Consider the following 10,813-nt stretch of genomic DNA (forward strand, 5'->3'; position numbering starts at 1 on the left):
CCTTTAAGGACAACTGGAATGTTACTTTTCTGTAGGCTCCCAGTGACAAGTATAAAATGCCAGTAATGCAAACTCCCCCTTATTATACTTATGCTTGTGTTCCTCTTTGCACAACATTAGGGAAATAAATGAGATTACGTATACAAAGCATGCAGCATACATCTAGCAAGCAATCAAACAGCAATCTCCTTCCCTCCCCACTATAAAGATTTTTCCTATATTTTTAAGTTGTTTATCTAGGCTTATATCCTATTATTTACAAGTTTAGTCTTTTTCTTCAGCTGCCCCAACATTTCTGGAGCTAACATTTTTCTCTAATCATCTTTGGAATATTCACCTCATAAAGACTCAAACCTAGTAAATTACTTTCAGTTCTCAAGTTGTATAATTATGTGAAGATGGGCTCTTTGAAGCAGGAGTCAGAAACTTTTTCCCTAATGGGCTATCAGACAGTAAATATTTTTAGATTCTGTAGGCCACATGCTCTCAGTCACATATTCTTCCTTTCGGAAAAAAAAAAAAAAACTTTAAAAATGTAAAAACCATTATTAGCTAATAGGCCAAATAGGCCAACACGGGTTTGCCAATCCCTGCTCTTAACGGTCAGATGACTTTTATCCATTTTCGTTTTTGGTGACTTTTTCCCTTGACACTTCTATTTAAACTACTTCATTTGCATATAATTAAGTCATCAGAACCTTAAAACTTGTTTCATATGTCTATTTCTCCATTTTACCATGTCCAGCTCTTACAGTTTTAAAAGCAAATACATAAAAAAGAAAAAGAAAAAACCAGAACTGAAAAAAAACCAGGAGAAAGTAATGAAACTAATGAGTAAGATTAATGAAGTTGAAAAGCCAAAAACACCTGAACAATTCAAAACAATGATGGAAACTGATCAGGAGGTACTTTAATGGAAGTGACATCTGAACAGTGTAAAATTACCCAAGAAATGAGTAACAAAATAAAACCTAATCTGGAATGAAAGTTCTAGAAAGACATGAAGAAACAAATAATCATGCCAAACCTGGGTAGGTGTTAGTGCAACAACCCTGGGAACCTCCCCTCACACCTGTTCTCAATGTCAGTGCCAGAGGGCCACATGGAGAACTTTCCTTGGGGACTGGAGTCCTAGGTCACTACATCTCCTGGCCTCTTCCCAGTCTACACAAATCCATCTTCCCCACTGTGGCTATAGGTCCGCCCCTGAAAAGATCATCTCATCATGACAGCCCCTCCTCCCCTCCACTCCCGCTTAAACCCTCTGGCCCATGAAATAATGTTCACACTCCTTAACAGAGCAGGCAAGGTTTACATCATCTGACCTTCACCCCATACCCCATCCTCTCCCTCATCAGTTTCTCAACCATTAACATGCCTAAAATCACCTAGGATATTAATCAAAATGAAGACATTATATCACTATCTATATTCATCTAAACTGTGCCCTACAAAGATAAGTTTTAGAGATTCCAATATGCAAAATAATATCTAGCAGGATTTGCAAACTGGCAGAAAGATCAATTGATTGTTTTGTCTTGCCGTTTTTTAAAAAAATATTTATTTATTTATTTGGTTGTGCCGGGTCCTAGTTGCAGCAGGCGGGCTGCTTAGTTGGGCTCCTTAGTTGTGGCAGGTGAACTCTTAGTTGCGGCACGCATGTGGGATCTAGTTCCCCGACCAGGGATCGAACCCGGTTCCCCTGCACTGGGAGCGTGGAGTCTTATCCACTGCGTCACTAGGGAAGTCCCTTGCTTGGTTTTTAAAAAATTGAATCTGAGTGTCCTTGGGCAGGGAAAGAAAGGATCCATTCTGACAAAGGCCCCGCCATATATTCTCCTAATAATGCGATCTGTCAGGCCTCGGAGGAAGGCATTTGAGATTTTGACTCCCACTCGTCTACTAAAGCAGAAACTTAAGTAATGAGTAAAACTGACAATGCATACATGGAGGGTCTGAGGAACCAAGGAAGACCAAGATAAGTGTGAAAACCACAGAGGAAAGATGGAAGAAAAACAGCAAGATCAACTGAGAAAGGTAAAAAATCATCAGCAGATAGGAAGAAATTACAAACTCGCATGAGGCAAGACCTGTTGAAAAAGCTGGGAAGAAAAGGAAATTTTCTTAAAAGTAATAATTTTCAGAGAAAATCAACAGGCTTTATGTTATAAAGAGGCTTTAACACCTCTTTATGAAGAGGTGTTAACCTTGGAATTTGAACATGAGTTTTGTAAAAAACTCTGGCGAGGGGGCAGGGAGATTATTAAACAATACTAGTAGTTGTTAAATACTATAGCAGTTCCATTTCAAAGGCTTATTTGTACCTTATACTTAAATAAATAAATATATAAAAGACTACATTATAATCTCAACATTTGGCAAAATCACTCTTCACATCACAGTTTACCTGCCAACTGAAATGCAAAAATAGATTTTTTAAATCTATGTTTAATAGAAATTAAACAAGAGACGTGTGGCTGAGTTCTTTCTCTTCTCCCTTGTTCTGTACTGTAAGATTCAGCTTTACACAGCAGTGGAGGAATGGAACTTCACCCTTCACTGCCTTCTACTCATCTCTTCATCAGAAGGACCAAGAGACTTGATCCACACCCACAGTTCATAAATCCCACTGCTTCCTGATGAAGCACAGCGGGATTAATTATAACAAATGAGTTGTGTATCATTCTGTGTACTTGGAATACTAATCCCAGTCACTTACAGCCGGCTCTCACCCCAAAACGGGAATTTACAGAAGACAAGACTCCGGACCCAAGACACCACAGCACATCCAAGGGACAGACTTCAGTCCTGGAACAACCTTTCTGATCGCCGTGGGGTTTCTGTGAGGCATTCAAAGGCTAAGGTAGAAGCCAAGCTCTTAAGCCAAAATACTGTTGATCTACCCGCCTGAAATTATCTGTTCTAATATGTGAAACCAGCATTTATGCCTTGTAAACGCTGCTTATCTTACACTGGCAGACAAACTGGAAACCGTGTTTTAAAATGGATCACTAAAAGGAGAAATCCTGAGTTCAAATGGAGAGACACCTCTTGACTCTGAATGTTTTGGCTGCCTTCAGACATCAAAGGAAACTTTCATGAACCACCAGGTAAAAGCAGCAGGAAAGGAAGCACAGTTTGTATGTTTGTTCTACCCAAAGAGGACAATCACATAATAAATAGAAAAAAAAAAAAAAAAAAAAAGGTCTCTCTCCAAACAGGAATGTCCGAACACACCCAGATGCCTAAAATTCTCCTATGCTCAACATCCTAACTGTCTCTTCCCTCTCTTCGTGGGAAACCTGTTAACATTTCCGGGTCTGACACAGTCCGAAAAGCCTTCCAACTTCCCTCCACAGTTTAATAAAATAGCCGGGGTAACTGACTGGCCGGTCCCAGCCTCCCAGGTCAACCCGCTCTTTGAGGACTCCTTGTTTCCTTCCCGGTGGTCCCTCAGAACCCCACTCTGCTCCGCCATCGTTTACTTCTCCCCCCAACCCACCCCAGCACCTCCCCCCTACCCCCCGGCCCTGACCCTCCCCGGCCGGCCGCGTCCCCTCGCACCCCGCCTCCTGCGCCTCCCCAACCGCGTCCCAAAGTCCCTTCCTCAGGCCCTCAAAGGCGACCCTGCCCTCGGGACCCGCCGCTCCTCACGACCCCAAAGCCACCCCCGCCAACCCCTCACCGGGTCCTTCAGTGGCGCGCACGCGGGCGGGGCCCCGCCCCCCGGGCCTCGCACTCAGGGGTCCCGGGGGGAAGGGACCCCGGCCCCAGCCACGCCCCCCACAGATAATGGGTGACATGGCGGTCCCCACAATCCCCCGCCCGGCTCCTCTCCGCTCCTCCTCGGGGGACCCGGCAGCCTCGCTCACCCACACGAATAGGCTGTCCGAGAGCAGATACTGGGCCACGTCGCGGGCCCGGGGTCCTCCGGTGCTCGGCCGGACGAGCGCGGCCGGGTCTGGCTGCACCGCGGCCGTTACCGGCTCCGCCTCGGCGGGCCCAGGCCCGGGCCTGGCCTCGGGCTGGCTGAGAGCGCGGTAGGCGCTGACGATGGTGCCGAGCAGGGCCAGGCCGCTGAGGCCCGTGTAGGTGCGGAGGCTGGGCCAGGGGAAGCGCTCGAGGAAGAGCAGCGGCATGGCGGCAGCGGCGGCTTCCAGCCCCCAGGCCTCCCCGCGCTGCGGCCGGGCCGCGGCGGCCTCGCGAACGGCGCCCACGGGCTCTGGCGTCGCCGTTGCCGTTGCCGTTGCCGCTGCCGCTGCCGCCTCGCCGGGCCGGGCCGGGCCGCTCCTGGCCGCTCGCGCCGCTCCGCCCCGCGCCGCTCCCGCTGCTGCCCCTGCCGGCGCGGAAGATCCTCGGCTGGCTAGGGGCGGGCCGCCGCCCCCAGCAGGGTGCGGGCGGGACGGGCGCGGGGGCGCGGCCTCCGTCCTCCGCCCCCATCGGTCGCGCCGCCGCCTGGCTGGTGAAGGCCTCGGCTGCAGGCCCTGGGGCCCAGAACCCAGCATTATCCTCCGCCGACACCCCAGCTCGGCCTGGCCCGCGGACGCACAGGGCACCCGACCGGGGCCGAGCCCAAGCGTCACTCAGGCCCGACGGCGCTGACAAGCGGTCGAGACCTGGCCGCGTGGCCGATCCGCGGGACGCGGGGACCCCCACCCCCGGGCGTCCGGCCACTTGTCCCTTCCCTTGCTTCCTTAAAACTCCCCCTTAAGCAGGTTACCCCGGAGCACCCCCTTCGGGCCTAGGAGCTTCCTAGGTGGCTGAAAGAGGAGATGGTGCTTAGGGAATAATAGAAGCCCTGACCTCATAGAAAGAAAATTAACCAACGGTCTTAAATTCTTCGCAAATAAAGTTTCTGCTGTTTACTCGTAACCTCCAGCAGAGTCTAAAACGAATCCGATTAAGCAGGAAATAAAAATGTGTTCCGTCATACACCAGGTAGGAATGTAAAATGGTGCAGCTATTTTGGAAAGTGGTCTGTCAGCTCCTCAAAAAGTTTAAACCTAAGAGTGACCATTTGACCTTGCAATTCCACTCCTAGGTAAGTAAGTAACCAAGAGAAATGAAAACACACCACCGCACAAAATGTGCACACAAATGTCAATAGCAACGTTATTCTTAATAGCCAAAGGTAGAAACAACCCTAATGTCCCTCAAGCAATGAATGGATACCTAAGTGATACCCCCTACAATGGAATAGTATTCAGCCATGAAAATGAAGTACTGATACATGCTGCAACATGGACAAATCTTGACAACATGCTAAGTGACAGCAGCCACACAAATGGCCGCATAGTGTGATTCCATTTATTCGAAATGTCCAGCACAAGCAAAAACATAGGTAGACAGAAAGTAGATTAATGGTTGCTTAGGGAGATGAGGGAACTGAAGTATAAAAGCTAAACATGGATTTCTTTTTGAGGTGATGAAAAGTGTTCTAAAATTGTGGTGACTGTGGCACAAGTCTGAATATACTAAAAATCTTTAATTGTATATTTATATGGTGAAATATGTAAAGTATAGCTCAATAAGACTGTTAAAAAAAGAAAGAAAAGCACTACCAAAAAAAAGTGCTACCTTGGGGGTCTTATTCCCCAAGGCCTGTACTAGTGCCTGATGCAGAGTAGGTATTCAGCAAATATTTGTTGAATCTTACAAACTTTCAAAAGAAAAGGACTAAACTATATTCAAGGTCTCTTTCATACCTAATATTCTAATTCTAAAAGTTTATTAGTTAGAAAACAAAAGATCGCTCAGCTCGTTATTACTACCCAATTTGTAATTTTTAGAAACATCCTATTAAAGGGCCTGTGATGAACACAACAGTATGGCTTTTACTGGGGAGGGAGGATGAGCGCGTACACACACACACACTTTTTTATATGAGATCTATATGATTAAACTTTCAGTTTCCTTTGGTTCTCTACCTGCAGCCATTTGATTAAAATGCTGAACTTTCAACTTTATTGGTAAATAAAGTTTTATACGGAAAAAAGGATAGTGATTTTCCACAAGTAACAGTTCTACTTTATCTGAGCCCCCATAAATTTTAAACCACACTATCCAACTATCCAAATTCAATCCAAGCCACAATAGTTATAAAATATCATATACCAAACTTGTCCTGTCACCATAAGGGGCTACTGTTAATAAATCTGTCCTTATTAAGGTACAGTATTCCACCGTCTTGAATTCAAAGTGTTATACTCTGAGTTATATTTTGAGAGAACCACTACTTTCTACGTGTTGAAACTTCAGGCAGCCTGTTTCCTGGAATGACTTTGTGTTTAATAGCAACTTTTAACATTTGATTCTGACTACATAAAAACTATAGTCTAAATATTATACTTTCAGAAGCTTGTAATTTCTGAAGATTCAATATGAGAATAGGTGACATTAACCTAACTATATAAGGTTATTTTTTATTTGCATTTTAAAAGATCTTAAAGGTTTGCATCTGGACATCTTACTGGGATAATTAGTATTTGTTCTGCCAACATTTTGTCCTCAACCCATTCCAAGAAGGTAGCCAGGCTTTTTGCACATCCTTCCCTCAAGGATTTTTTTTTTTCAAGGACAGAACCCACCTTCTAAAGTCAACCAATGCTCCTGGTTCTTTGTACTGCATCCTACATCATGATAGGAGTGGGAAAGGAGACCAGACTCAGGGGGATGAATACTAGTGTGGCCAGGAAGGCTGGGCCATAGGCATAGGGGCCACCTGCATCATTTGCATCCTAAGGCCCAAGTGTAGCAGGGAGGCAATGGAACCAGACTTAAGAAGCTAGTTCAAAGCAGCCGCATAGCACAGGGAGATCAGCGCATAGCACAGGGAGATCAGCTCGGTGCTTTGTGACAGACTGGAGGGGTGGGATAGGGAGGGTGGGAGGGAGGGAGACGCAAGAGGGAAGGGATATGGGAACAGATGTGTATGTATAACTGATTCAATTTGTTATAAAGCAGAAACTAAAAAAAAAAAAAAAAAAAAAAGCAGCTAGTTCAGCTTGGACAAATATCCATGGAGTCCATGATGGAAGCTAGAGGTCTCCCCACCCCCACCTTCATTTCAGAGTGCCATTTATGCTTTCTGGATTCGTATGACTTTGGGTAGGTCCCCTATTCCCAATAATGACTGAGATTGAATTCCCTGCCATTTTGTGAGGCGGGGGCTCTGATTTGGTTTGATTTAAAGGAAATAAATATAACATTTCAGACAAACCAGAGTTGTGAAGATTCATATCTAGATACATTATAGCTCTTTTCATTTTAAAAAATATCCAAAAGCCTTCTATATTCATGATCTCATTTGATTTTCACCATCCTGTGAGAAACGCTGAGTAGTCTGGGTGTTGTTTAAGGTTCTCAGCAGCCTAGGAACTGAACTTCATCATCTAATCCAGTAGCCTTCATTGTGCTCCCATGGAATTCTGCTTGTGTTTTCATTAGCTGGACCAATGTGTTCCATTACTAAATCTAGCAGAGGGGAAAAAATAATCAACTCAAGTTCATAGGGAAAAAAGTAAGTTAATGGGAACATTTCAGTTTTTAGCTTTTCTTTCATAATTTTTCATAGCTCTTTAGTGCCTGCTATAAACTAGTAAAATTTTCAGAAAAACTCTGCAATAACTGTATCAAGTTTTGTTCAACTCTTGTTCAGATATAAAGTCTCAAGCCTATGGTTTTATTACACATATATTCTCACGTTTTGAGTAAACCGTTTCTATTACAATAATGAAATTGAATTGCAAAGTACTGGGTTGGCCAAAAAGTTCATTCGGTTAACGAATACATCGTTCAATAAAGTTCTTGGTGAAAATGAAAATTTTTTTTTTTTTTTTGCAGTACGCGGGCCTCTCACTGCTGTGGCCTCTCCCATTGCGGAGCACAGGCTCCGGACGCGCAGGCTCAGCAGCCATGGCTCACGGGCCTAGCCGCTCCGCGGCATGTGGGATCTTCCCAGACCGGGGCACGAACCCGTGTCCCCTGCATCGGCAGGTGGACTCTCAACCACTGCGCCACCAGGGAAGCCCGAAAAATGTTTTTTATTTGTACTTAAAACCAAGTGAACTTTTTGGCCAACCCAATATTACAAAAGTAGCAAGCATGGTGTCACAGCACATCATGACCTCCAAGCAAGTTTGATTAAAAAAAAAACAAAAAACTAAAGTCAATACTCTGGAAACTGATGAGTCCCCAATGATATAACACAGTTAACAAAATTGCATGGCAACTTCTAAATGCCAGTCTTCAGGTTCCAAATCCAATGACCCTTTCACATTGCAGGAAACCGCATCTGCCTAAGACAACTGCCAACACACAATGGAGGAATGCAAGGGGAGGGCAATATGGATGTCCCAGGTCTTCAAGCCCTTGCTGTTATGCAAGTTGTCTCTTACCTAATGTAATGGCCTCTGGCCAATGACACTGAAAAAGAACCGTGCAGGATTTCTAATGGCACGCTAAGATTAGTAGCCACACACAAAATCAGAGCCATTCTAATTTTTTTTATTGAAATGACAATAAAATAAAAAAAGAACAGTGACCATTTTAATCAAACTTTTACTTTACAAATATAAAAATATAACCAAAACTTCAGTTTCTTTTATACATTTTTCTATAAACTTAATGCCAGAGAAATTCCCAAAGCCAAACTATAAATGATGCTTGTACATTAGAATGTGAACGCAGCAACCAAAGTTTAAGTTTTTAAATGGGCTGATCTTTCCTTTAACAGAACATAATACATTTTCTCAATTTAGCTCTAGTCTTACGATACAATCCATCACTAAAATACAAATTACATCTAAACTGGCTTAATCTAGATTTACTTCAGTTTTTAGTCAGTTTTTTCACAAAAACAAGCTAGATAAATATAAACTAATATTAAAATGTGTTTTATGGCTCAAGTCAAATTACAGTATTATGCTTCTCATTACATATTTAGCAAAGGCAAACTGCTTCAAATGAGTCCAGTTTAACCCAAATAATGAGTAATGTAAAACATGTGGAATAATTATAGGAAATCAAACCTCATGCTTATATAAGCTGACTTGTATTACAGTCAAAACCCACTAAGCCTTCTCTGACAATGGGACATACAAAATTTTGCACTCTCTGAAACAGTCTTAGTGATGGGCGCATACTGTTCCAAACACTATGAACTAGTGAAAACATCAGGTTTGAGGAACTCAAACATGGAAAAGGTACTCCAAGAATTTCATCTCAAAAAATGAAGTCATTAAAAACCCGAGAGTGTAAGAGTCGCACCATTTAAGAAAGGGAATTTTAAGCTGATTGCCTGTTGGCCTGCTGAATTTGGAGGACCTCTACCCCTCACTTCTAATTAACCATGTAAGAAAACAGACTGGCTAGTTTGGGTATGTTTTATCCAAATAAAATGCTAACTTAACAGAACCCTTAAATATAAAAAATAATAACTGAACCATACAATGCTAATTACAAGGGAAGACAATGATAAAAAGTAAAAAGTCTTAACTACTGTTAAAAGTACAAATTCATACACAGAATTATCATAATGCTATTTTAAGTATTATCTACTTTTAAAAAATCACGTCTTCACCACATAGAAAAAAACAGATTTCACTTTTCTTCAAAGGGATGTCAATCCTAAATATGATTTAAAACATTTGAGTAAAACTTTTTAGTTTTTCCCTCAATCTACTGAATATTTTCCAATGCCATTTAGTAGTCTTATATAGAGTATTCACTACTTAGATTACTCAGGGAAAAGAACACGGCATATATTGTAATTATACAATGCAAAAGTGGGCTCTCATTTACAAACAAACCTGGAACATAGAAGGCATTCAAAAATATAAGTTAATCAAGAGCTCATTTAAAAACTAGTCAGTATTTATTATTTAGAGAATTGGAATGCACATTTTAAGACTGTTGGTTCTTGAAGAAGTGTGGTAAGAACTTACTTAACGAAAGTGTTAAACAGTACCCTTGTACCCTCTTTCTAATGGAATACATCAAATCTGAACTTCCCTAGTTCTACTATTTTCATCAGGAAACTTAACAAGAGAGCATTGGGATACTATAACTAACCAGTTCAAATACAAGTTTAAAAAATTTGTGTTTGTGTTATGAATTTTACACTCAAAACCAGATCTATTATATTCCAAAGTTACTAACTCAGCCAACTTACTGTTTTTCTCACTTAAGCCCCAGGGTATGGATGACTGACTCAAGCACTTATACAACTGGGAAGTAATGCTCAAGAAAGAATTTCTAGGTCAAAGCTTAAGTTACAAAAGGACACGAGTGCCCTCGAATCAGATGACTCTTCAACTCAAACACTCCTTACTGACAGCACTTTATAAATCACACCAAGAAAAAGTCTGCCTCTCCTCACTCTCCCCAAATGGCAGGAGCTCACACACCTGCAAGTCACCACTGCAGCTTTTCACTTGGATTCCAGAAACAATCATGGAAGGTGGGCTAGGTCGAGCCATCTCCATCTCTGCCTTCCCCAATCTTGTAGGATTCATCAGTGAGCTCACCAGTAAAATTACAGTTAAGTTAGAAACAAGTGAATGTAAACCAGAAGGGCAGGACTGTTATACTTGAAGGAGGACGACTATCCACAAAACTAGGGGCTTTTTCAAAGGAGATCCCTGGTCATTTTTGGTCCTGGAGACCGGTGCTCACCTACTACTAAGCATGGGCACAGTTATAGTCACTATTAGATACGTAATTGTGTGAAGATTTGACAGGACCTCAACTAAATAAACTTGAATGTTTATAAACATAATTGCTCAATTGCTCTTGGTCTGATTTTCTCAAGTCT

General features: G+C 42.7%; 1 protein-coding gene across 4 annotated transcripts in view; it reads right to left on the reverse strand.

The window, feature by feature from the left end:
• Positions 1 to 4,139, reverse strand: part of AMFR (autocrine motility factor receptor) — a gene marked incomplete at its 5' end in the record, with an annotated part of 40,666 nt that extends 36,527 nt beyond the window's left edge. For 3 of the 4 annotated variants that reach the window (XM_079723428.1, XM_079723429.1, XM_079723427.1), the window contains one exon: positions 3,873 to 4,139. In XM_079723428.1, coding sequence (XP_079579554.1) covers positions 3,873 to 4,139 — 267 coding nt within the window. Of the gene's footprint in view, positions 1 to 3,815 lie in introns of all 4 variants that reach the window. The other variant, XM_079723426.1, reaches the window with a different exon arrangement.
• Between the last annotated feature and the right edge of the window lie 6,674 nt (positions 4,140 to 10,813).

Source organism: Hyperoodon ampullatus, assembly GCF_949752795.1.
Source record: "Hyperoodon ampullatus genome assembly, chromosome: 18".
Lineage (NCBI taxonomy): Eukaryota > Metazoa > Chordata > Mammalia > Artiodactyla > Ziphiidae > Hyperoodon > Hyperoodon ampullatus.